The sequence below is a fragment of the Mirounga leonina genome, unplaced genomic scaffold (genome assembly GCF_011800145.1).
Source record: "Mirounga leonina isolate KUSES-001 unplaced genomic scaffold, KU_Mleo_1.0 Mir_175, whole genome shotgun sequence".
NCBI lineage: Eukaryota > Metazoa > Chordata > Mammalia > Carnivora > Phocidae > Mirounga > Mirounga leonina.
The window spans coordinates 24,784,225-24,811,592 of NW_023270453.1; the positions used below are offsets into that span (position 1 = coordinate 24,784,225).

Genomic DNA, 27,368 nt, shown 5'->3' on the forward strand with positions numbered 1-27,368 from the left:
CAACACCGGACAATACGGGTCATTTAATCTGCAGCCAGCTCCAAGGGTAAAGAAATGACGGGAAGCCAGTGCGGCTGGAACAAAAAGGGCAGGTGGAGCCCAGCGCAAGAGGAAACCGGACAGGCGGTGACACGGGGCACGGAGAGCGCGGAGCCCCGAGGCACCCTCATTAACACCTGCTCTAGTTAACCCGCTCTCTCGGGAGCGCCCAGACTCCCCTACCGCCAGGTGCCCCGCCGGAGGCGCCGCGTGTCCGCCGCAGGGGCGTGTCCGCCGCAGGCTCCGCCCCCGCGGCGTGCGCGCGTCGGGCCGCCCTTGCACCGCCCGCTCGGCTGCGGCGGTCGCGGCACTTCAAGGAGTCGCTGGCTGAGGCGCGGACTCGGCGACGGACGGTCGGCCGAGCGGACCAGAGGCCGGTGAGTGGCCCGCGCCCTCCGCGGCCCTCCTCTGGGCTCCTCGGCGAGTCCGGCCGGCTCGGGCCTTCGAGACCTGGGCCGGACAGGCGGCGGCACTCTGCGGCCCCGGCGCCGGCCTGAGGGTGACCCGGCGGGCCGGGGCGGGGGGCGGCCGGAAACGGGGTGAGCGCGGATGGGGCCGAGTTGAGGGTCCCCGCTTCCTCCGCGCTGCTTCGGCGGGCCGGCCAGGCCCGAGCGGCCGGTCCGCGTCGGGCCCCATTGGGCCCAGCCCCTCGCGGCGTCACGAGTGTGCAGGGCGAGGTGACCCCGGGGGCGCCGCGTGCCGTCTTGGCGTTCCCGGAGGGGGTTGCAGCCTCCGACGGCCGTGAGCCCACCGGGACTCCCGCCTGTCTCCGGGCGCCCGAGGTCTGTGCCCCGCGTGGCGGCTCCTGCGGGCTCTGCGCTTCCTCCTGACTCACCTCAGTCGGAAGGGCGCTTTGAGTCACTGTCATGACTTCATGAGTGACCCGCGGCCGCCGGGGCGCAGACCGGTCGGGAGGGACCGACGCCCGGGGCGGCCGGTTAGTCCGGGCGGGGAGTTTACCAGTCACCTCGTCGGCGCACTGCTGTAGGTGTATTGATTGCCCGGGGTCGCCAGGAGCGCCTTGCACAGTCTTTCTGTGCTCAAGGCCTGCCTGTGTCGTGCGATTTATGTGGATTCTTGATGAACCGCTTGTTGTGGCCTGTAGCAGTTCATGTTCATGGCTCTATGAACCAGACAAGGCGGCCTGTGATTGGGGGTGGTGGGGGAGGGCACCGTATAATGCTCTGCAGTTCACTGTCAGCCCCTTCCAAAAGCCTGTGAGTTGATAGGTTTTTCCACTTATAAAATGGAATTAATGATGAGACGCGGGTTCAGTGACTTCACCTGCATCCCACAACGGAGAAGTCGCCACAGATGGTTTTGATTCTAGTCGTCTGCCTACAGATCCGATGATCTTTCCTAAACAGGGTCTTAGAGATTGGAAACGGGTTATGTCGTTTAAGCTCTCTTTTCCCTCTCCCGGGAAACGGTCTTACAAGTAGAAGGAACAGGAGCTTATTGGTTTTGTGTATTTGAATTTCTGGTATGACATTAGCCGGTGTGTTCTGATTAAAATTTTAACTCCCATATTTAAAAATTGTAGTTTTTCTTTTTGCAAGGAGTGGGTTAAGGAATACACTTTAGTAATATGTGCTTTATTCTATAGGTTTTTCTTTTCTTTTTTCAAGAAACATCACAAGCTTACCAGAAGCTCACAGCTCACTTGGGTATTTGCAGATTTACTTGGTGGAATTGGAAACACTTTTAAATACAGCACCTAAGCCAAAACACTTGTGAGAGTGTGGGAATTAAAGGGGCCTTGCAAACGCTCACTGAGTAACCCCATCTAACTGGGGATGCGAGGAGGAAAATCTTCGGGTTCTCTTATTGTCTGGTTTGATTTGCTTTTTTTCTTCTGCTTGGGCCAATAAGGTGAGATGCTGTGAGTCACCAGAGTCAGGTGTATGAGCTACTCTAGAAATGACAATGCCAAATGAAAAGATGAGTTACAGAAAGTATTCATTGCCCTTAGCTCACGCCTTACTGAGTTTGTTGAAATGCAAAATTGGACAGCTGGGGCCTTTGAGCTACCTTGATTTTTTCTTTTTTTTTTTTGGTTTTCTTTTAATACCTGACTCTCTTCGTAGGACAGTTGAACTGCATCAGTATTATATCAAAAAGTAGAGTATCACTCCTTCAGGAGAAAGATACTTTTGAAAATTGGAATTGTAGGGTCACCTGGGTGGCTCATTCGGTTAAGTGTCTGCCTTCAGTTAAGGTCATGATCCCGGGGTCCTGGGATTGAGCCTCATGTCCTGCTCCCTGCTCAGCAGAGGTCTGCTTCTCCCTCTGCACCCCCCTCTGCTCTCTCAAATAAAAAAACAAAACAAAAAAACAACTGGAAATGTGTATTTATTGTAAAGTTGAGAATTCAGTTTGTTAAAAAAAAAAGATGAAAAATTTGAACTGTAAGTTACCTCCTGCTATGTTCTTGGCCACAGTTAACTGAAAAGTTGTAAATAGACATTTAATGCAATCTTTTGTTCTTACAGTAATCAGTGAGAGAAGAGCTCTGGATTACATCTTTTGTGTTAAACGCAGTAAGGGTTATGTGCTTTTTAACTAAATTTATTATATCTGTTAAGTTTGCAAAAACATAGATGAAAGCTCTTTTGTTGTAACTTGAATGATTTCTCAGGATATTTTGCAGTACTGAGAAGCTGTGCCATTTATGATTAATTCTTGGGAGGGAGGGAGGGAGAGGAAGGGACAGAAAAGTAGGAGGGGGAATCTTTAATTGGAACAGTTACTGTAACTGCTTGTAACAAGGTCTTTTTAAAAATTTTTTAATATTTTGGGCGCCTGGGTGGCTCAGTTGGTTAAGCGACTGCCTTCGGCTCATGTCATGATCCCAGGGTCCTGGGATTGAGTCCCGCATTGGGCTCCCTGCTCAGCAGGGAGTCTGCTTCTCCCTCTGACCCTCCCCCCTTTCATGCTCTCTCATTCTCTCTCAAATAAATAAATAAAATCTTAAAAAAAGAAAATGTTTAAAAAAATAAAATTTTTTAATATTTTAATTTTTTTAATTTTTTATTTTATTTATTATTTTTTAAAGATTTTATTTGACAGAGAGAGCACAGGCAGAGGGACAGAGAGGGAGAAGCAGGCTCCCCGCTGAGCAAGAAACCCGATGTGGGACTCGATCCCAGGACCCTGGGAACATGACTTGGGCCGAAGGCAGCTGCTTAACAGACTGAGCCACACAGGTGTCCCAATATTTTAATTTTTAAAAAAGATTTTATTTATTTATTTGACAGAAACAAAGCGAGAGAAGGAACATAAACAAGGGGAGTGGGAGAGGGAGAAGCAGGCTTCCCGCTGAGCAGGGAGCCGGATGCGTGGCTCTGATCCCAAGACCCTGGGATCATGACCAGAGCCCAAGGTAGACGCTTAACGACTGAGCCACCCAGGCGCCCTCTTTTCTTTTTTTTTAAATACTGGAAGATATTTTACTCTGGTGACCATTCAGGTGTTCTGTAATATTGTTCACTGTATGGTTTACTTCTCTACATTGACTCCGTTTACCATAATATATTATCTCCCATTGTATTACACATTTTATTTTATTTTATTTTATTATTTTTTAAAGATTTTATTTATTTATTTGACAGAGAGACACAGCGAGAGAGGGAACACAAGTAGGGGGAGTGGGAGAGGGAGAAGCAGGCTTCCCGCTGAGCAGGGAGCCCGATGTGGGGCTCGATCCCAGGACCCTGGGATCATGACCTGAGCCAAAGGCAGCCACTCAACAACTGAGCCACCCAGGCACCCCTGTATTACACATTTTAAAGCCAACTAATGAAGGCAGCTGCGGCCCTCAGAAATTTCATTTTTAAATTTCTAATAAATTTGACACACAGTTCTGAAATACAGCAGCCCATAACTGATGGTCTGGTTTAGCAACATTACATATAATTATGAATATGCAGTTACATTTATATAGATTGCAAGAAATCTTGCATTTCTGAAGGACCATTGTCTTTCCATTTAAGAAATAACACTGATTTTTGGGGCTCACTACGGGTAAGGTAAAGGTGTATAGCTATTGTAAAAAGAATCCATTAACAAACAGCCCATCAAAGAACTTGCAATCATGGGGGACTGAAATGGAGCCAGGAACTCTCTCTGGGTCGTCATATCAACACATTTATATTCAGACCTCACAAGGCAATATTCTGAACTCTTAACTAGGCATTTCAAAACAGCAATTAAATTCCTACGGCTCTTATGTGAACAGGTTTTTTCTATTGCTTTGATGTAATTTTCAAAGGCTTTTAGCAAACATGCATTTCTCTGTGTGATAGATTTCTTTAAGCAAATACTGTAATAGTAATCCAAGGGCTGACTAGTCTATTTATGGAATAGGAATTACGTCAGTGCGTGTATTCTTGCTGTTCAGTGATGGGATGTTGAGGAATTTTCTTTCTTCAGATGTGTGCTTGAGTATCTCGCTCAGTGAAAGTCTGCAGATAGACTTTTTGTTTGTACTTCAAAGTGATTGAATTGTTGGGGCGCCTGACTGGCTCAGTTGGTAGAGCATGCAGCTCTTGATCTTGGGGGGTCATGAGTTCCAGGCCCATGTTGGGCATAGAGTTCACTTAAAAAAAAAAAAAAAAAAAGCTGGGCGCCTGGGTGGCTCAGTTGGTTAAGCGACTGCCTTCGGCTCAGGTCATGATCCTGGAGTCCCTGGATCGAGTCCCGCATCGGGCTCCCTGCTCGGCAGGGAGTCTGCTTCTCCCTCTGACCCTCCCGACCCTCCCCACTCTCATGCTCTCTCTCTCTCTCTCTCTCTCAAATAAATAAATAAAATCTTAAAAAAAAAAAAAAAGTGACTGAATCGTTAAGTACAAGATTAAGCTGATTAGTCAAATGTAACCATTTTTTTCATTCACAGCTATTCAACATTAGACAGTTTTGTTTTACTTGTCTATGTATCTAAATACATACTCATTTATAATAAAGTGAAATATAAATGGTTGGTTTCTCCCAAAAAAGGAAGTTGTGATGGTATATTTTTGACCATGAGAAAAACATTTAAGCCCTTTGAGCTAGTTTCTGTATTTGAAGAATGGGGTTAATACTTAATAAGGTTGGGGTGCCTGGGTGGCTCAGTCATTAAGCGTCTGCCTTCAGCTCAGGTCACGATCCTGGGGTCCTGGGATCGAGCCCCACATCAGGCTCCCTGCTCGGTGGGAAGCCTGCTTCTTCCTCTCCCACTCCCCCTGCTTGTTTTCCCTCTCTTGCTGTATCTCTCTTTGTCAAATAAATAAAATCTTTAAAAAAAATACTTAATGAGGTTAAGGTTAGCACCTTAAAAGACCTTTAGTGCCTTGAATGGTGTTTATAGATCTAAGACAGGGGTTTTCAAACCTTTCTATTTGGGTAAGTTTGGGATTGGGCCAGGGAATCTGTGTTTTTAAGGTTTCCCGTGTGATTCTTGTTTAGGGCCCCCTGTCTGAAGCAGAAGCTGGACCAAAGTGGGAGTGGACGGACAAGAGGGTAGAGAAGTCAGTGACTAGGGTACATGGGGGAGTGGACAGCAGAAGAGGAAAGAAAGGGGTAATTGTTGCGTGGCAGTGACTGCTGTCAGCTTGTACACCAGAGGCCGAGCAAGCAGATGGTCTTTTCTCTCTGCTTAGGGGGAAAAAATTAATTTTTGTCACATGAATAGATTTGTTTCTTTCCCAGGAGTATCATAGGCCTAATTATTGCCATAGTTCTCAATAACTTTAAAAGGGCTTTGGAGAATAATGGCATAACAGAGACAGGTGTCTTGCACCCTGCCTGTCTGACTTTTTCTAAATACTCCCAGCTTCCTGCCTTTGTCCTGATGAGCTCCCTCAGTCTCAGAAGACTCAAGTTTCACTGTTTTGTGTTCAACACCACAATTATCTGAGGGCTGTGGGAAGGCACTAGAGTGATTTAAACAATCTGCCATCATGCTTTTAGCTAACCTAGTTGATTGGCCTTCTTCATCAGTTGCTATGATGGTCATATTTTCTATGCCAAACACTGGGACCCATAGTCCGAGCATACAAGTGTACTAAAGGAATTGATGGGACGGGATATTTGATTTGAATCAGAACTGTCTTGGAAAATGTGGAACATAAGGCTCAATCTTTACACTGTTGCCTGTACTGTACAATTAATATTTATACAAGGCACTAAAGGTCTTTTTTATTTCTCTCTCTGTCTTGACTGAAAGGTGCTTAAAGTCCAAAACAGGGTTTTAGGCCTCTTTGTAGTCATAGAGCCCATGAGCATTATAAATGCTTGTTGGTGATCCTATGGCATGTCACGTGTCCAAGTGTAGCCATCCTCTTCCTTAGTTACTGGATCTGCTCTTCTCTCTGGCAAGACCATTACACACTGCTGCAGAGGAACTGTTGTCATGAGGAATTATTTCCAGGGCAGTCTGGAGGAGGGCATGCAGGTGAAGGGAAAGAATTGGTGAGCAAAACTGTGTGTGGGTTGGGAAAGGAGTCTAGGTAGTATTAGAACGCAGATGTAGTGGGGGCGCCTGGGTGGCTCAGTCGTTAAGCGTCTGCCTTCAGCTCAGGTCATGATCCCAGGGTCCTGGGATCAAGCCCCGCATCGGGCTCCCTGCTCAGTGGGAAGCCTGCTTCTCCCTCTCCCATTCCCCCTGCTTGTGTTCCCTCTCTCGCTGTGTGTCTCTCTGTCAAATAAATAAATAAAATCTTTAAAAAAAAAAAAAAGCAGATGTAGTGAACTGTTGACCTTTACTACCTTGGTTTTCTTCGGAAGGCAAGGGCAGAGTCAGGCTTTCTCTTTGTTTAGTAATAGCAGGTATCCCACTAATTAGGAAATAATTTTAATTTTTTTAGATTAAAAAAAATTATTTTTTAAGATTTATTTATTTGACAGAGAGTTAGCGAGAGCAAGAACACAAGCAGGGGGAGTGGGAGAGGGAGAAGCAGGCTTCTCGCCGAGCAGGGCGCCCGATGTGGGGCTCGATCCCAGGACCCTGGGATCATGACCTGAGCCGAAGGCAGACATTTAATGCCTGAGCCATCTAGGCGCCCCAGATTTTTAAATTTTTTAAGTAATCTCTACACCCAACGTGGGGCTCAAACTTACAATCCTAAGGGATGCCTGGGTACCTCAGTTGGTTAAGCATCTGCCTTCAGCTCAGGTTATGATCTGGGGTCCTGGGATCAAGTCCAGTGTGTCAGGCTCCTTGCACAGCAGAGAGCCTGCTTCTCCCTCTGCCTGCTCTGCCTGCTGCTGCTTCTGCTGTGCATGCTCGCTCTCTCACTCTCACTCACTCGCTCTTTCTCTCTCTGACAAATAAAATCTTTAGGGGGAAAAAAACCTTACAACCCCGAGATCAAGGGTTGCATGCTCCGCTGACTGAGCCATCCAGGTACCCCCTAGAAAATAACTTCTAAAACACTCCATTCCTATACCACACACTTTTTTTTTTTTTTTTGACAGCTACAGCGAAATTTCCAAGTGTGTGTCTTCAGTGTCATATTTGTCTTGCTCTCTGTGTTTGCAAAATCATACTAGAGGACCCAGAAGGAGAAAAGTGGAGTGACTAGCTGCTGTAGGTTATTCTTTCTTGCCTTTGCATTTGGCTTTTCTAGGGCATATTGTCCAGTTTTAAAGTTAACGTTCAAGTGCAAATGCCTAAAAGTAGAAGGGCAAAAAAGCAGTGATATCTGCGTATTAGGCAGTATGTATTGCCTCTGTGGTGTGCGGAGTATTGACACTGAGGGGGTGTGCAAAACAACAAACCCAGCACAGTCCTTGTTCACATGGAGTTGGCTGTCACCTTGGGGAAACTCGAAACAGTAAAATTTCTTTGTAAGGTTTATGATTGTCATTCCGACACAGTATTTTGGGAGGTCAGCGAAGTGAAGTGCCGAGAAACAGAAAAGACTGAAGAACTTGAACTGAACCCATTGGGGTTAGGTGAAAGAATATTAAGAGAAAAGAAGGCAACCAAAGAAAGGGGGAAGCCCTCTTTAATCAGTACTCAGAGTCTCACTGAAAACATACTCCAATGAGAATGTCTCTCGTAAAGAGACTTTGCTGGAATGAGGATTCTTAACCTGAATTCTGGGTCTGTGGGTAAACTTTAGGGGCCTGTGGATGCTCTGGAATGTCACTGGCAACATTTTTTATATGTAATTATCCTGGAGAGAGAGTCTACAGCTGTCATCTGATTCTCAAAAGGGATTTGCAACCAAAAAAAGGTTAATGATTATATTCTGTTCTGGCAAATACCCTTCCCTACCCATCTTCAGAAGTGCATGTCTCTGAATTTCTGTCTTCAGATGAGGAAGTATTTGAGTGGAAGATTAGAGACAAACCATAGAATTCCTTTGTAAACAGCCTTTCACCAAACACTGTCATGGGACATGCATGAGTGCTCATGCAAAGGACAATGTGTTCCCACAGAAGTTGTGGTCTAATCTTTCAGGAACAGGGCAGGTAATGCACCCTCCCTTACTGGTGTGGTTAAGGCTCTAGGTCTGCCCTCAGGGACCTTAGAATCAAGTGTAGTGGATACAGAATTAGAGCTAAGTAAGAGTGTTGGGGATGGGGTGAATTGAGGACACAGAAACCACAGATTTTTTGGAAGGTCAGGACATTTTCAAGAAGCTTCTGGACTATTGGAAACAAGGTGTGAAAGAGTATAGGGAGCCCTAGTGCAGCAGCCAGAAAGCCCTGGGCAGGTCCACGAACAGTGGCTAATCCAGGACAAGTTTCTTTCTGTTGCTTGGAAGCACTAGGCTAAGAGACTGCCCTAGAACCACTGTCACTTAGCACATGCAGCAGGAAATGGAAACCATCTGTTTCAAAGCAAATGACCTAGCTTCCCTAGACCGCAGCCCGCAAACTAGGCTGAGCTCAGAGTTCCTAAGGATGCTGGAGGAGCTGAGCTCCTGAGTACCTGGCCTGGCTTTATTTTCCATTTATTTTTTTAAATTAAGTAAGCTTTACACCCACCATGGGTCTTGAACTCAAGACCCTGAGAATCAAGAGTCACATGCTCTACCTGCTGAGCCAGTCCTGTGCCCCCTGGCACCACTTTTAACTGTGGTTGCTCCACTCACTGTATTTGCTTTATGTATTGGCCTTTTGTGTAGGGTTTGGTTTAGAAAAAGGGTTGAGGGGCGCCTGGGTGGCTCAGTTGGTTGAGCGTCTGGTCATGATCTCAGGGTTGTACTGAGCCCCGCATGGAGCTCTGTGCTCAGTGCAGAGTCTGCTTGGGATTCTCTCCCTTCCTCCCTCTCTGCCCCTCTCTCTTGCTCGTGTGTGTGTGTGTGTGTGTGTGTGTACGTGCTCTCTCTCTCTCAAATAAATAAAAATAAAATCTTAAAAAAAAGTGGGGGGGCTGAGATACCTCATAGAACCTTGGAGTACATGGTCCCCTGCCTTTCTTTGCCTATAAATTGTTGAATATTTGCCCTCCCCACCTTGTCTACCTTCTTTTTTCCTAAAGTTATTCATTCATTATTGCCTAATCATGTCCTTAGGCAACAGTAGATGTTCTGGGCTATTTGATTTTTTTCTTGATAATGATTAATAGAGACAATGATGTTTGACCAGTTCTTGGGAACTTTTGGGAATTATAGGCACCCACTTCATGTATCTTTAATTCATGTAGTTTGTGGGGGCTGCCTCATGGAAAAGGAAGTTATTCAGTTTTACAGTGGCAAACTGTTGTTTCTTTGTTTTCTTTCAGTAAGTTGTGATCGCTGTAGCATTTTTGCTTTTTCCCTTGGTAATAATGATAATCTTATTCCTTGGTGTATTTCCTCCAAAATGTGCTTAGAGACAGGATATGGGCTTGTTAGGAGGTTCTACAGCTGTTGCTTGGGTTTACCCCTTCCCTAGAGTAACAAACATGAAAATGCTGCTGTGTATCCCTTCTCTCTAAAGCCAGCTGGAGGAACAAAGGGTTTTTACAGTGGTAGATATCAGGAAGTGTCAGGTGGTTTGTGCTTGCCTGGGGTGAAGGAATGCTAGCAAGCATTTGTTACTTTGACTATTAAAATTTTGCCAATCCATTTTTTAAAAAAGAAAGCCCCAGGGAGCGGGGAGGATGCCATAAGGCAGTGTTCTGCTTCCAATGAGGCTTTCACAGTCCCTAAAACCAATGCAATGCAACATTTCTTCTTCAAATATGAAACTGTTAGTTGAGCACAAAGCATCACATGTTTGGTTCTCCGACATGGCCAATCTCATCCCTCACCCCCATCAGTAGAAATTTCTGTAGTAAAAATGCTTACTCATTAGCCAGCCATTTTTCTTATTTTGGGGATTCTTTTTTTTAATTTTTTTTTGAAGTAGGCTCCACACCTAATGTGGGGCTTGAACTCAGGACCCTGAGATCAAGAGTTGCATGCTCTACCAACTGAGCCAGCCAGGCACCCCTCTGGGGCTCATTTTTGTCATCTGCTCTTTGAGAATACCTTAATTTTGAGAATACCTCAAATTCTGGAAATCATGCATTGACTCAGCAAACCCTGATTGGGTGCCCTGTGTTGGGCAGTAGGAGAAAAAGGTAAATGAGCAATAATCTGGAATGTAAATAAATAAATACTAAAAAATGTAATGGGATATGAGTGCTATAATAGATCATAAGTCTTGTTTAGGTAACTCTTAATATAATACCAGGCCTCCAAGATCATCAAGCTCATTGTTTTCTATACCTTGTTTTTAGAAGTAGCACAACCCCATTTTTGAAGGAAGAGTAGCAAGGAATAGGGGAGCTGCTCTGGCTGAAACAGTTGGGGGAAGCCCACAGTTTTTCCTGCTCTTCGTCATGTTAAATACCATCCTTCCTGCACCTTACTGAGGAATGCCTCTCATTTTATTTATTTATTTTTAATTTTATTTATTAGAGAGAGAGAGAGAGAGAGAGAGAGAGAGCATGGGTGGGGGAGGGGCAGAGGGAGAGGGAGAAGCAGGCTCCCTGATGAGCAGGAAGCCCCATGTGGGGCTTGATCCCAGGACCCCAGGATCATGACCTGAGCTGAAGGCAGATGCTTAACTGGTTGAGCCACCCTGGCGCCTGCCTCTCGTTTTATAAATGAAGATGTTGGAATTTCCGGAAAGTCCTATAATACAGCTAGCCATTGCAGGCCTTGTAATAAAACTTAGTTCTGATTTTTAGCCTGCTTGTCAGTCATGCACCAGACTGATAAATGATCATTAGATTTCTTCCAGTATTTTGTTCCATTCCACAAAGAAGTCAGTACTCTCAGGGGCTTCACCTCTACCTGGCTTTGTTACTGAGCTTTAAAGGTTTTGCCTCCTAGTGATCCAAATACAAATCAGTCCTATTCCCAGGAAGGTACTGTGACCCCTTTCATTGTCATCTGTGGACAGTGCCAAGTTGCCCTATCTAGTAACAGCCTCTTCTGTTTTCTGGTGTAAATTCAGTTTCCCCAGAAATCTCTGTAAAGGGGGCGCCTGGGTGGCTCAGATGGTTAAGCCTCTGCCTTTGGCTCAGGTCATGGTCCCAGGGTCCTGGGATCGAGTCCCGCATCGGGCTCCCTGCTCCTTGGGAGCCTGCTTCTCCCTCTGCCTCTCTCTCTCTGTCTCTCATGAATAAATAAATAAAATCTTAAAAAAAAAAAAAAGAAATCTCTGTAAAGGATATTTGATAAAGGTGTGACAAACAGTGTGAAGCATAGTGCTAAAATCTCATCTTGTCTCTGTAAACTGATGAAGGGATAAGAAGAGTATTAGATGCATGTCCTTTCTTGAATGACGTTAGTGCTGCTTCTGAGATTCAAGCAGGGTTTCTCAACCTTGGTGCTATTGACATTTTGGGCTGGATAATGGTTTGTGGTGGTGGTGGGTCTGTGAGTGCACGTGTGTATGTGTGTGCATACCTGCACTTGTGTTTGTGCTTTCTGTGCATTGTAGGGTGTTGAGCGCATCCCTGGCCTCTACCCACTAGATACCAGTTGAATGGCCCACCCCCCAGTTGTGACAACCAAACATGTCTCCAGACATTGCCAGATAACCTGTGGGGGCAGGTGTGTGCCAGAATGGTCCCCAACTGACAACCATTGATTGGGCTCGGGATTGAGTGTCATGAGATATAAGTGCAAATCAGATTTATCACAAAGTCAAGTAAAATTTTCAGTTACCTAAACCTTTATTTATAGTGATGAGCTATTCTAAAGAAAACAACATGCCCTGTCCTCCACCCTGACCATAGCATGAAGGGGACCTTCATCTAACTCATGTTCAGAGTGTCCCTGAAAGAGTTTGAACTTAGGTGATCATCTTCCTTTAGATCCTTTGCAAAATTTATTTTGTTAGAAATTCCAAGATTCTTCTGTTCCTTTCTTGGTATCTAGTGTTATCAGAATGAAAACAGAGGTTCTTCACAGTGAGACTTCAACACAAAGTGTGGGACCCCAGTACAGATTTGATGTTGCCTGTAAGGGTTTTCATTGAGACAGGGGTATTTCCATTTCTTGTCTAAAAGTATATGGGGGGTTGCCTGGGCGGCTCAGTCAGTTAAGTGTCTGCCTTTGGCTCAGGTCATGATCCCAGGGTCCTGCTAACGGGGAGCCTGCTTCTCCCTCTGCTTGCCACTCCCCCTGCTTGTGCACTTGCTTACTCTCTCTCTCTGACTAAATAAATAAATAAAATCTAAAGAAAAATAAAATAAAAATAAAAGTATATGAGAACATTCGTTAACTTCAAACTTTAAGGGACACTTTCTTCAATTAACATTATACAATATGTTGAGGTTCTATAAGTAATTTATCTCATTAAATTCTCATATCTACCTTGCAGAGTTGTTACTACTATCCTTACAGGTGAAGAAACTGAGATTCTGAGAAGTAGCCGGTCCAAGGCCACCTAGCTGGTGTGTGACAGAACCAAGCTTTGTTCTCAGTAGTGCCTGACTAGAGCTTGGGCCTTAACCACTTCCCTGCTTTTCCTTTTGGCTTGTGTGGCCAGTGGATTCTTTCTTGGCTGAGCTCAGTTCAGGTAACATTTGTTGGGTGCCTGCCACAGGTCATCCATGCAGTGCAGCCGTTGCCTCGCCTCCTCCCGTGTCACATCAGCATATCAGCATTGTGTTGTGCAGAAAGGACTTGTATGCATATGCTTGCTATTAGACTGCTCTGTGCCCCTGACCCCTCTACCAGTGGAGGTAGGGCTCACTGGGAAAGCTGAACTCCTTACTCTGAGACAAAGTCCCAATAGCTGCTGTTGCTGGTCCTCTGCTGCCATAGACAAAGCTTTTGTAGGATGGAGCCAGCCTCTTGGAGTTACCGGTTGTGAGGCTGGGCTTGTTTCCTTGCCCCCACTCCACTCACCCACCCCTTCCCCCCTGCTGTCAGAATCTAGGCAGTCATTGTGAAAAAGCCTGGGAATAATACCTAACTCTGTAGGCCTGTGGGAACATGGTAAGATCCCTTACAGGTCCAAAGTGAGATATAGGAACCACCTTGTTAGATTGACCAATATCTTGGCCTGTGGAGTTCCTAATCTTACATGAAGTTTATGTTGACATACTTCATATCCATTGCACTACTGTTCCCAAGTTAGACATATATTTTTAGTTGGCAAAGATGGGACCGAAGAGATTTTTTTTTTTTTAAAGATTTTATTTATTTAGTTGAAAGAGACAGAGATACCAAGAGCAGGAACACAAGCAGGGGGTGTGGGAGAGGGAGAAACAGGCTTCCTGCCGGGAAGGGAGCCCGATGTGGGACTCGATCCCAGGACCCTGGGATCATGACCTGAGCCAAAGGCAGACGCTTAATGACTGAGCCACCCAGGCGCCCCCGAATAGATTTTTTTTAAAGATTTATTTATTTATGAGGCGGGGAGGGGCAGAGGGAGAGAGTCTCCAGGCAGATTCCCTGCTGAGGGTGGAGCCGGAAGCGGGGCTCCATCCCACGACCCATGAGATCACAACCTGAGCTGAAACCAAGAGTCCAGTGCTTAACCGACTGAGCCACCCGAGCACCCCAGGACTGAATAGATTTTAAACACTCAGCACATGGAGAACATGCTTTTAGATTCTTGAAACCAGATCTTCTATTTCTCTGTAGTTACTATGGTGATAGATGCTATAGAGATGTGCAGATCCTATTGTGACCTCTCCTTGGTGCAGGGATGCCATGAGTCTCTGGCTTCATTGTCCACCAAGGCCTGGCAGATCTGGCTGCTTCCCTTCATGCACTGAGTGGTAGAGGTGCTGTCCTTGCCTCTGGGACCAGCTATCTCCAGCCTTGGCCTGCCCTGCTAGTCAACAAAAGCAGGACTCGTCAGGGAACAATCTTCTCGGGTTGCCGTGTAATCTGAGCAAGTGAAGGTGAGTGTTGTGGGATGGGCAGCACCAGCTTCTGAAGCTTCAAATGGGAAGCTGAGCATTTACTTCTCAGAAATCATAGGATTGAGCTAACTTTTCATACTAAAAAACAAATGGCACTCAGTGGTTTAGGAAACCCTTCCATTGCACACGTAAATGCAGTGTAATATAGCCTCATTTTCCATTTTGCTAGTATTCTGTGGTGACATCATACTAATTGCACATGCATGTTAGCTGGGACACAGGAGGAATGAACTTGAATTCAGGAAGGACTTGGTCCCAACTCCATTATTAACTTTCTAAGTGACCTTGGCCATATTACTTAAATCTCTGAATCTTCATTTCTTCCTCGTCATTGGGACACCGCTTGAAAGTGACTTAGTCTGGTGTGCCCAGGTCTGTTAGAGTTCGGTCTGGCGCTCTTCCTCTCTACCATCCTCCCAGGGTGAATTTGAGGACTTTCTGTTCTTACAGGGGTGCTGCTGAGCCTCTGTTGAGTCTCTTTGTAGAGAGGAAAGCACCTGGGAGCTGATAGCACCTCATTTTCCAAAATGAAGATTCCACAGAAGCATCCTAATTAGCCACTCTCCCTCCACCCCTAAATGCTGTTCGTAGTCATCGTATTTATGAGAGAAGCTGAAGCCACATGTGACAACTGTTACACCTGAGCGAAAGGGAATAATGACTCCACTTAAGGCACAGGACATGTTTTCAGGATTGTTCCAAAGTTGGAATAATTTTCACTTGATGGTACCTAGGGGTGACTCATGGTCATGTCAGCATTTCCTCTGCTAAAACCAGCCCTTGTGGGATGTCTGGTGCCTAGGCTTGATTCTTATAAAATGTAGTCCTATCCATTTTAGAATTCAGTCAGGGCTTCAGCCCCCACCCCAGGTGCTTCTCATGGGAAAGAGTCTTCCTCTTCTCAGCCCTGAGTCCTGGTCCTCTCATATGAGGTGGGGTGACACTCAGGGAACAGGAGAGTCTCATACTTATTTCATTCATAGTAGGAAGTCTTTTTACCAGGACTTCTCTTTGGCAGCAGCAACAGTAGACTCTTGGCCCCTACTCTGTGCTCTTTTCAGTGCTTCAGGTTTCATCCCCAATGTCTGCTTTTGAATGCTTGCTCAGTTGTATTTTAACATGCTGGAGATGAGTACACCCCCGTCCCCGGTAAAAAGAGAGCTTGCCCAAGAAGTTTTGGACTTCCTGAGCGGTCAGTTTTTGAGGTTACTAAGAGGCTAGTGCCTTTGGACTAGTAGTAGTTTTGTATTCGGGTTGCTTATTGTGCAGATGTGCAAATGTGTGCTTAGTAAATCTGATGCAAGAGTTTTGTGTCCCTGGAGCCTCTACTTTCCCAGGATTCCTTGTCTGAAACTCGCTCTTTATCAAGAGGTTAATAGTCATCCAGTCAGTGAACTGTGGGATTGAATTCACCCAGTGATTAAAATGAAAGGGATGAAGGTTGTAAGATTTCCTAAGGAGTGGCAGCACCAGAGTTCAGCGGAGACTCCAGGCCATTCCTTGTATAAACTAAAAAGCTGTTGACCTAGATGATATGGTTTCCTCAGAGTTTTGGGAGGCACCTCTTACCAGGTGCCTTGTTGGGTTAGAGCGGATTCACCCCCATCCACTGCTCCCAGCATCTGACTCAGCCAGCATCTGCAATGAAGATTTTCTAGCTGCAGTGGTCACATGTCTCTTCTTGGAAAGAACAGGTATTCCCATTTTCTGGCACTGCCAGAGAATGAGGGCCAACTCAGAAGACCTTGGGTATGACCTGCTCAGAATTATCTGTTGATTCACTGGGATTTTGTTATCTTAGTGTTTCATAATCACTCGGCTGCTCATTTTCTTTTTTCTTTCTTTTTTTAAAAGATTCTATTTATTTATTTGACAGAGGGCGCACAAGCAGGGGGAGTGGCAGGCAGAGGGAGAGGGAGAAGTAGGCTCCCTCAGGGAGCCCGATGTGGGGGCTCAATCCCAGGACCCTGGGATCATGACCTGAGCCAAAGGCAGATGTTTAACCGACTGAGCCACCCAAGCACCCCTTAGCTGCTCATTTTCTTCAGCAGCTTCTTCGGTAAGAAACCATCAACATTTGCGGCAGCCTTACATTTCATGAAACATATGCACATTAGCTCATTTAGTCCTTATAGCGCACTTGAAAATGTGAGGCAAAGGGAGTTACCCTATTTATGGATGAGGAGACTCAGCCTTCAAGGAGTTATGACTTACTACAGCCATGCAGCTACTAAACATTGGGAGTCCAGATCTCAATCCCAAATCTTTAAAACTCTATAAAGACCACGCCCTTTGTGCAAGGCCCAGTTGCCTTTCCATTCCCAAAGGTGAGCTGAGTCTATAGCAATAATCAGTAGTTAGCAGGAGCCCAGAAGTGCCCCAGTAAACTGACAGGTCCATGAGTGTCACTCCCTTGTCCCTCTCTACATTCCAGCTTCCCTGAGGTCTGGGAGCAGAGCAGGGCCAGTCAAGTGGCTGTTTACCTAAGGCAGATGGCACTTCTGCATGTCCATTCATTGAATGGCATGCAAAACTGGCCCTTGGTGCGGGGTTTACCCTTATCAATGCTGGATTGTAAACCGTGCCAAGGAGAACAAATTCTTGTCCACACCACATCCAGGAACAGGGCTTTTTCCTCCTCTTGAGAGTTTCTTGGTGTCTTAGTAAGGTTTGAAAAGCTCAACCTGGAGTGTCTTTTAGGGCAGACCAGCTAGTAAATAGTTCTGGGTTCATACTCAATTCCTTTTGTAGCATTTGTATAATTTAACATTTATTATCAAGTGTTTTCACAGTCATCATCTTATTTGATCCTCCCAGTGGTCTTTTGGTATGGAACACTGGGCAAGTATTCATTCCTACAGGTGAAAAATATAGAGAGAGATTTGGAGGCTCTGAAGAGATGTACCTTCCTGTCCCTGGTTTCTTCTCTCAATAGTAGCTCTAGGGTTCTTTGTTCCCAGATCATATAAAGGGTTTATACGTAGGATGTTAGAATTTACTCTTTTTATGTTGACACATATTCAGAAAAGAATTTTTAGGTAAACAATCTATTTATATCTGCTGAGGCCCCATGGGACTATGTGGCATCATTAAGAATTGACACGGCCTGATTTATGGTATTGGTAAATGGGAACAGGTATTCTCTCACTTAAATATGAAAAGCCTTTAGGGCATATAGAGAAGGAACAGATCCTATAATCCAGGAAAGAGAGAGTCTGGGATTCTTGTATTCTAACATTTATGGGGCACATAATGAACATGGTTTCTGTGAGAGGTAATACATTATTTTTGAACTGTGACCCTCCTGAATGTCACAATATAAGTGGGTGAGGTGAGATCATAGACAAAGATGTATACAATTGAAAGGTATTTATTGAATGCAAAAGTAGAAAACACACAAAAAACCATGGGCAGTGGGAAGGAACCTGTACCAGTGACCAGAGGTAAGCCTTCAGATAAAAGAAACTGGAGTCCTGGGCCCCTGTGTGGCTCAGTCCGTTAAGCGTCTGCCTTCGGCTCAGGTCATGATCCCAGGGTCCTAGGATCGAGTCCCGCATCGGGCTCCTTGCTCGGTGAGGAGCCTGCTTCTCCCTCTCCCTCTGCTGCTCCCCCTGCTTGTGCTCTCTCTCCATCTCAAATAAATAAAATCTTAAAAAAGAAAGAAAGAAAAAAGAAACTGGAGTCCTCATTACTTCTAGTGCTGGCTAAGAAAAAGTAAGCAGAGGCCAGTGGAGTGCCTACCCTCATAGGCACTTGGGTGAGAAGCAGCCTCCCGGGGCGGGGGAGTGCACGTTGAACTAGGCCTGTTCAGAGGGCTCAGAGGGGGCCAGGGAGCCAGTGCCTAGCTCTGATGTGAAGAGAACAGCTGAGGCAGGGACTACAGGGGAGACCCTGGGCCTTCTGGAGCCCCAGGAGGGGAGCAGTAGAGAAAACACAACATATCTGGGTAAATGCAGAACCCAGCCTAACTGGGCCCTATGGGATGAGAATGGCCTTGGCCAGCTTAGAGGCATGGGAAACACAAACAGGTCATCAGGTAGAAAATTCAGACCATAAGAAAGAGAGAGAGGGAAGGGAAGGAGGGAGGGAGGGAGATATGAAGAAAGAAAACCAGATTACATACCAGTTAGAGGCCTAATACCCAATCAAAAAATTTTTCCCCAATTAAAATTTTTATTATTTTATTTGGTATTTATTTATTTATTTTTTTAGTAATCTCTGCACCCAGAGTGGGGCTCAAACTCCCGACCCCAAGATCAAGAGCCGCGTGGCTCTTCCAACTGAGCCAGCCAGGCACCCCCGGTATTTTAGAATTTAACTAATATTTTCTTGTCCCACCCCCATTTAGCTAGCATTCTCAGTGGGCATTCTGTTTGTGCATCTACATCAGTTACAGCTCAAGTTGGAGACTGCCCAGGGTACTGACTTGTAAGTAATTTGGAACATGGCATTGGACTCTGAGAAACTTGAGTCTGAGAGAGTTTTGATGATCTGTCTTGTAGGAAGCTTCTGGTTTAACTGGGGAAACATGATGACAGCACTTGTGAAAGCTGAAGAATAATCACCTCTTATTAATGTGATGCCAGTGCTATACAGGAGTAAACTCTGAGCTGGGAACAGCCTTCTGGTAAGCAGGCAGGCACTCCTGGTGCCCAACCACAGGCTGTTTAGTGGGGAGGGGTGGGAGCTATGGCCGACCCAGTACAGGAGTCTGAGCAGCTGCTTACGCCTTCCCTGTGGCGGTTTCCTCCTCTGCACATTAGGATAACAACACTAGCTCATGTGGGCATCTGTGGCTGGTCACTGTCAATTCCGGAGTGGGAGAGTTGTTCTAATTTCAGGGAGCTGGTTGCCATGCGTTTTCTTACCCCTTCCCCCACCTTGCTGTGTAGTGCTGGCTGAGCTCAGCAACCTGCTCCCTTCTTCAGTGGTTTTCCAGGGCAAAGAAAAAGAATCCAAATGGAAAAGAATTATTATAGATTAAGTCTTTTTTGTGCCTTTTGTTTTTTGATTTATTTATTTTAGAGGGAGAGCACAAGCGCAGGGAAGGGCAGAGGGAGAGAAAGAATCTCAAGCAGACTTCCCACCGAGTGGGGGTCTGACACAGGGCTTGGTCTCACGACTCCGAGATCATGACCTGAGCCGAAATCAAGAGTCAGATGCTTAACTAGCTGAGCCACCCAGGCGCCCCTGTGGCTTTTTGAATTAACAAATGGGGAATGAGTGATAATGTAATCCTGTCTGGCAGCATTGCACTTTCTGAAGTTTGTAGGATGTTTCCATGGAGGATATAATAAGAAAAAAGTTGTGAACACGTCTGTTCTTTCAAGAGCCCTAGTGCCTTGAGCCTGCAATTTACAAGGAACAAAGGCTTTGAAGTAAGTGTTCTGGCTCTGCTGGGCAGTCCACAGGAACTTCCTTTGCTGGAAGGAACATTGGTGATGGGACATTGTTGCTACTTCTATCATATCTGGTGCTGGAGTAAAAACCTGTCAGGTGAACAGCTAGTACGGGAGTTATGGAGGTAGATTTTATAAACAGAGGGTCACAGTTTTCTGGAATTAAAATACAGAGGGCAGATGGACCTTTCTGAAATTTGTAAGAGCAAAGTAAAGGCCCAGGTGACTTCCTATGGACTAGTTAGTGCAGTATCTTACCTTAGCTGGTTTGCTTGGTCCAGTTCCTCTGTCTGTCTCTCTCCCTGTCTTCCCCCCCCCCCCCCCCCCCCCCCCCCCCCCCGCCCTTTTCAAGAGAATTGGGCCACTTTATATAAAAGAAGGAGCCAATTAGCTAAAAAGTCAAACAAATAGTGTTTATACCTTTCCAAACTACCTTCCTGTTATCGGTATACTTAGATACTTTGTTTTTTCATTTTTGTATATATAGATATATATATTTTTTAAAGATTTATTTATTTATTTTAGAGATTGAGAGCGAACACGTGTGCAAGTGGGAGGAGAGGGAGAGAGAGAATCCATAAGCAAACTCCCGGCTGAGCACAGAGCCCCATGTAGGGTTCAATCGCACAACCCTAAGATTATGACCTGAACTGAAATCAAGAGTCGGATGCTTAACTGACTGAGCCATCCAGGTGCCACTTTTACTTACATACTTTTGCACATACTTGTAGTCAGTATTTTGAGTCTTTTAGGTAAAACAAGTGTATGTAGACTTTTCCATAGTGGATGCAGCCTATCAACTTTTCCCATCTGTGCCAGGATTCTATTGTTTACGGTCCTTCGAGCAATCCTACCCTGTATTGTTGGGCTGTGTGACTTTTTTTGTAACATCATAGTATGGCTACCTACCATTTTGTTACAGATTACTATTAATACATCTTGAAGTGTATTTCCCAGAGTGGAATGTTTTTTTGTTGTTTTTCAACAACAAAAGGGGGAGAGAGAAACCTAAGCAGACCCCAGGGGGAGTGTGGCAGCAGCTTGTTGATAATGAGAGGTTGAAGTCTAGAAAATTTCTACGTTTATGATTTGGCTTCTGATTTTCTAGGGATTCCAGTGGTTGCTGCAAGACAAAAAGGATTCAAGTGTAGAGGCCAGTCAGACCAAGTTTGGACACGTAGCTTTTCAGAGAATGAAGTGAATTCTGTTTCTGACATTGCAAGGTGGTTTCTGCATGCTGCCCCACACAGCCACTCCCTTGAAGAACAGTGACCAGGCCACAGAGGTGGACAAAGGCTGCCTTCCCTGGGCCCTACTTGTGTGGGTTGAATGTGCTAATGGAGCTTTCCCCAGAACCTTCTTCCCGTCTGTGTAGATGGTGCTTTTAGTTCACATTAAGGATTTAGTATTCTTGCCTCTAATTGGAGTAGGACAGTATCTATTTTTCCTTCAAAACAAAATTGTTAAATCATATTTGGAGTTTAGAAAACTATTGAAGGGGGCGCCTGGGTGGCTCAGTTGGTTGGGTGACCGCCTTCAGCTCAGGTCATGATCCCAGGGTCTTGGGATCGAGCCCCGCATCGGGTTCCCTGCTCAGCCGGAAGCCTGCTTCTTCCTCTCCCACTCCCCCTGCTTGTGTTCCCTCTCACGCTGTCTCTCTCTCTCTCTCCCTGTCAATTAAATAGATAAATAAAATCTTAAAAAATAAAACTATTGAAGTAGTCAACAGCCGATAACTTTTTGTTGTCCACAGGTGCCGTATTGTTGGCAGTATGCATGAGAACACTGCCTGCCTGCCTTTCCTTTTTGGATTTTTTTTTTTTTTAAGATTTATTTATTTATTTGACAGAGACACAGCAAGAGAGGGAACACAAGCGGGGGAGTGGGAGAGGGAGAAGCAGGCTCCCCGCTGAGCAGGGAGCCTGATGCGGGGCTGGATCCCAGGACTCCAGGATCACGACCCGAACCGAAGGCAGACGCCCAAGAACCGAGCCATCCAGGAGCCCCTGGATTTTTTTTTTTAAGTTTTTATTAATGTAAGTAATCTCTACACCCAGTGTGGGGCTTGAACTTATGACCCTCAGATCAAGAGTTGCATGCTCTTCCAACTGAGCCAGCCAGGTGCCCCTTCTTTGGATTTTTTATTCAGCAAGTGTTTGTTGAGAACTTGTTATTTTCTGGGTTCTGGAACTCCACCAGTGAAAGAGACAGCTATGGCCCTCCCTCTGGAGCCAGAGTTGGGCCTCCTTTGAGCTAAGAGGAGGAAATTAGGGGCTCTCAGGCAGGACTGGGGTTGAAGAACGTGGGAGGAAAGTGTACCCAAAGGGAGACTGGCACAAAGTGGTAATGAGAAGACATCTATGGAAGCTGGCTTTCCCTTCCTACCCTTTTTTTTTTTTTAAGATTTATTTATTTATTTTAGCATGTGCAAGAGAGTGGGGGAGGGGCGGAGGGAGAGAGAAACCTAAGCAGACTCGCTGCTGAGTGCGGGGACTGGATTCCAGGACCCTGAGATCATGACCTGAGCCCAAACCAAGAGACACCTAACCAACTGTGCCACCCAGGTGCTCCTCTCCCCTTTGTATTTTTAAGATAAGCAAAAGGCCCTGTTGCTCCAGCAAGACTATGCCCTCCCAGAGCAAGACCATGCCCTCCCAGAGTGTGTAGTTATCAAACAAAACAATTAATGATCAGATTTAATCACATACATAATCACTGTTGTGCAGCGTGATAATTAGGTGCAGGAAGTTTACCTAACTTACCATAACTAGTAACCTAGACAACCAGATTGCACTTGTTCTTGTCTGCCTACTTTTAGTTTCACATGCAAGCAGCATGGGACCTGCAGTCTTCAGGTGCCTGGGGTATGTATGTCTTCTGCATGGCCACATGCACCTCCACCTGTCTAGAGGCTCTGGGACCTTTTACTCTGCCCTCTTCCCTCCACTGGGTGGCCCACAGGTCCTATCCAGCCCCCTTTTCTCTCAGCAGCCTGCGTGCTGAGTGGCCCAGGATAAATCTTGGCTCTCAGGGTCACCAAGGACATAGAGCTGAGATGTTCTTTCTTAAAAGTCTGTAAAAAGAGGTCAGTGTGGACAAGCTGGTGTGGGGCTTATTCTGCAGTCGACAAAGTCTACCTTGGCCCCTTGGTAAAAGAATGCAGGATGCATAGCTGGGCAGCCTTACACCATCTCTGTGATCTGTCCCATTTTACTTTGTTCATGTTGTTCCTTGATCTAGAGGCCCTTCCTCTCTCACCCAAATGCTGTCTGTCGTTGAGGGTCCTGGGTAAGCCCTCTCTTCTTCAGGAAGCCCTCTGAATACTCTTCTCTCCATGTGATGACCACCTACCTTCACATTCTGGACTTAACATTAATGAACTGCACAGTTCATCATTATTATTGGAGATGAGAATATATCTGATTTGGAGTCAAGAGAAGGTCCCATTTACTATATATACTGGGTTTTTTTTTTTTTTTAAGATTTTTTTATTTATTTATTTGACAGAGAGAGACACAGCGAGAGAGGGAACACAAGTAGGGGGAGTGGGAGAGGGAGAAGCAGGCTTCCCGCGGAGCAGGGAGCCCGATGCGGGGCTCGATCCCAGGACCCTGGGATCATGACCTGAGCCGAAGGCAGACGCTTAACGGACTGAGCCACCCAGGCGCCTATACTGGGTTTTTTTTTTTTTTTTTCCCAGCATATTGAGATATAATTGACAAGTTAATTACAATATATTTGAAGTGTACAATGTGATCTATAATTATGGATTTCCACAATTGAATCCATATCCATCACCTCACATATTATTTTGTAATAATGCTTAAAAGCTACACTTCTCAGCAAATTTCAATTATGTAGTAAATTATTAACTCTAGTCACCATGCTGTTCATTAGGTCCTCAGGCCTTAATTGTCACTGAAAATTTGTACCCTTTTACCAACCTCTCCCTATTGTCCCCACCTTCAGCCCCTGCAGCCACCATTCTACTGTTTCTATGACTTAAATCTTTTTTTTATTTTTAAATTTTTATTTTTTTAAAGAATTATTTGACAGAGAGGGCACAGGTAGGCAGAGCGGTAGGCAGAGGGAGAGGGAGAAGCAGGCTCCCCACTGAGCAGGGAGCCGATGTGGGGCTCGATTCCAGGACTCTGGGATCATGACCTGAGCCAAAGGCAGATGCTTAACCGACTGAGCCACCCAGGCACCCCTTAAATCTTTTTTTTAGGTTCCACATACAAGTGATACCATGTATGTCTTTGCCTGGCTCATTTCACTTTCTGCTCTTTATTTTCTAAGCATTCTAGGACAACATCAGTTAAGCCTCTATCAAAATATATCCTTCTCTCGCTTTGTCTCTCTGTCAAATAAATAAAATCTTTTAAAAAGCGGGGGGGCCTGGGTGGCTCAGTCGTTAAGCGTCTGCCTTCGGCTCAGGTCATGATCCTAAGGTCCTGGGATTGAGCCCCACATCGGGCTCCCTGCTCAGCAGGAAGCCTGCTTTTCCCTCTCCCACTCCCCCTGCTTGTGTTCCTTCTCTCGCTTTGTTTCTGTCTGTCAAATAAATAAAATTTTAAAAAACGCCTCTATCAAAATACAAACGTAAATAATATCTAATATTTAGTGCTTACCATGTGGTAGGCACTGTGCTAAAAGCCTCACTACCTTCCCCGTTCTCACTTAATCCTTCCTATCATTAATCCCCCTGTATAAATGCTAAATCTAAAGGTGTGAAGGTTCAGAAAAAGCGTGCCGAGCAAACCATGTATTATAATATCTGAAAAGATAAAATGTAATTACAAGCCTAGAAGAAACTCAGGATATATACCAACATACTAGCAATGAGTTTATCCGTGGGGTGAGATGGAGGTTGGTTTTTGTTTTCTCCTTTATACCTTCGAAGGACCATTACTTAAACTTTTTGTCCCCCTAGACTCCTGTTTCTGGGTGGAACATGTAGAAAATGCTCAATAAGTAGGTACTGGTGGAGGTAGAAAAGGAAGGCCTCTTCTTTCCTTGGCTTGATTGGGTAGCTCTGGTTTTGTAAGTTCCTTTAGTAGCTGGTGCAACTGTGCTGCTGTTCATCTGGAAGATTCCCCAGATGGGCTGCTCCTTCGCACTGCCAGATAGAGGCCTCTGGGGGCGGGAGGTCAGCTTGCCTTGTGAGACGCTACTTCCCTGGCTGACGAAGGTTCGGCCCTGGCAGCGGCACTGGGAACTGCCTGGCTAGCTTGTTTCATCTCCTTCAGCCCGGCCGAGTCGGGCAGGCTGGGGCCGCTCTGCTTGGGGGGACTCCATGTACCTGATACTGCTTGTCCAGTGCCTTTCGAACTGGTCTGTGCGCAAGGCTGGCCTGCCGGCGACAGCTGGGACGGGCCAGCCCACGTGCCCTTGCTGCCCGACTCAGAGCCGCTGCTCCCGCCGCTGCTTGCTTTTGTTCTAAGCTTTATCTGTGATGTTGTTATTTTGTGTCTTAGGTAACTTTTGACTTTGTTGTAATTTCAAACATACAGAAGAGTTGTAAGAATGGTACAAAGAACTCTTGTGCACCTTTTATCCAAATTCATCACCAGCATTTTGCCTCATTTGCTTTTACTTGGTATGTCCTCCCGCCCTCTCTCTATTACGTATATGCACGCGCACACACATTCTGAGCCATTTTACAGTAACTTGCAGACAGTGTGCTCCTTTACTTTTAAAAACTTCAGGATACAGTTCCTAAAACAAAGACATTCTCGTACATAATCACAGCACAATTTATAAAAATCAGCAGGTTCAATATCAATACGATGCTATTACCTAATCCACTGTCCATATTTAAATTTTGTCCATGCTCAGATACTGGTCCCAGTAATGGCAGAGCTTTATTTTTTAAAGAAAACACTCTAAGGCACGTGGGTGACTCCTCCATTATGTTGGCTCAGACGAGAGCAGCACCGGCAGGTGTTTGGGGGAAGTGGCGCCGTGGGCGCCACATCGCCAGCTCCTTGTGTCTCCTCAGGACCAGAAGAGTGAGCACCCAGGAATCACACTCGGCAACGATGTCAGCGGAACTGGAGACTGCGGAGGGGGTGGATGAGTCGGAGAAAAAGAGCTCCGGGGCCTCAGAAAAAGAGAACCACGCCAGGTGAGTGGGGGGGGCTGGCTACGTTGAGTCCTGTGGGCTGGGGTGCTGGGGTGCGGTCGGGGTCGTGTCGTGCTGCCGCCGCCGCCCAGGACACCTGACAGGGACTGCAGAGAGGAACAGCATACAGCATCCTGGGCTGCTTGAGCATTCTCCCCCTTTGTTCCCAAGGAAGCAGGTCAGGCACTGCTAGAAGTGCTGAGGAATGGAATTTGATGGTATTTCTGATCCTTTTTTCTTCTTAAAACCCTAAGTGTTTTGTCTTCTGTGCTGAAAAAGCGCCATTAGGCAAAACTGGCACCTTGACCAGTGTTTTCCACTCCTTAGAATGTGGGAGTAGCTCTGACTCCAGGGATTTTTCTTACTGGGTAGGGACAGTTCATGCTAAGCCTCAAGTTACCGAAGCCTGTTCTTCATTGTTCTTATTGTCTCGTTGTAGCCCTGTCACTGACAAAGTGCTTTTTTATATCTTGAAATAACTGCTAATAATAAAGGATTCTTTTCCTAAAGAAGCCAGCAGAGGGAGGGTGGGCCGTGAGGGACCAAGTTTTTGTCACTCTGGTGGATGGATTGTGTGGACCGTGTGAGCTGCTACCCCCATCTTTAGGGTCATGCGTTGTTTGCCTTGCTGTGTACTGGCTGTGGCACCTGTCAGCGCAACTGCATCCTGTGTCATTTTAAGTGATACAGACCTATGTCCTGGCTCCAACTGCCAAGCCCGTCTCATTCTGATCCTACACCTGGGCCCAGCCCCATGTAGTCCTGAAGAGGCCGTGGGTGGAAGGTGGGAGGAAGGCAGCAAGGCTGCCTTGGGACAGACACCGTCAGTCCATCACAGCAGCACGGATTCTGCGAGACATGTTCCCCAAGGCTGGCCGCTCCTGGAGAAGCCAGCAAACGCTGTGGTGGGATTAGAGGTGTGTTTCCTCAGGCACTAGGTGGCCACAGAGGCAAAGCATTGTTCATTTGGGTGGTTCATAGAGACACGGACACTGTTAAGGAGTAGGCCACAGTCATCCCCCATGTCACCCAAGTCCTTGGGGCCAACTCACATCTGCCTGCTCTCTGGCAAGACCCTGTATTGATGCTGGAGTGGAGTTTCTGAGCAGCTTCTGCCTCCAGCTCAGCAGGGGGACACCCTGAGACTGGAAAAGGCTAGTTCACACATGCACACACGCTCGTGCACGCGCGCACACACACACCCCTCCCCCCATCTCCACAGGATGGCTGACCTCTCTGAGCTCCTGAAGGAAGGGACCAAGGAAGCACATGACCGGGCAGAAAACACCCAGTTTGTCAAGGACTTCTTGAAAGGCAACATCAGGAAGGAGCTGTTTAAGGTTTGTGCCCTTGGTTGTGGATATAGGGTCAGGTTGGGGGCCTTAGTCCCATAAGGAGGATCCCCTTGGGAACTGCTCAGAGGCGGAAGCTGGGCCTTTCTCTACCCACTCTCCACTCT

At 46.1% G+C, this 27,368-nt stretch overlaps 1 protein-coding gene across 6 annotated transcripts in view; it reads left to right on the forward strand.

The window, feature by feature from the left end:
* Nucleotides 1-314: 314 nt before the first annotated feature.
* The window catches only part of HMOX2 (heme oxygenase 2), a 29,964-nt gene continuing 2,910 nt past the window's right edge, over nucleotides 315-27,368 (forward strand). Inside the window, exons 1-4 of one of the 6 annotated variants that reach the window (XM_035022162.1) lie at nucleotides 339-416; nucleotides 18,889-19,013; nucleotides 25,787-25,912; nucleotides 27,132-27,249. In XM_035022162.1, coding sequence (XP_034878053.1) covers nucleotides 25,827-25,912; nucleotides 27,132-27,249 — 204 coding nt within the window. In that variant the 5' untranslated portion in view covers nucleotides 339-416; nucleotides 18,889-19,013; nucleotides 25,787-25,826. Of the gene's footprint in view, nucleotides 417-18,730; nucleotides 19,014-21,787; nucleotides 21,822-22,631; nucleotides 22,650-25,214; nucleotides 25,385-25,786; nucleotides 25,913-27,131; nucleotides 27,250-27,368 lie in introns of those variants that run through there. The other 5 variants (XM_035022164.1, XM_035022161.1, XM_035022160.1 and 2 more) reach the window with 5 other exon arrangements.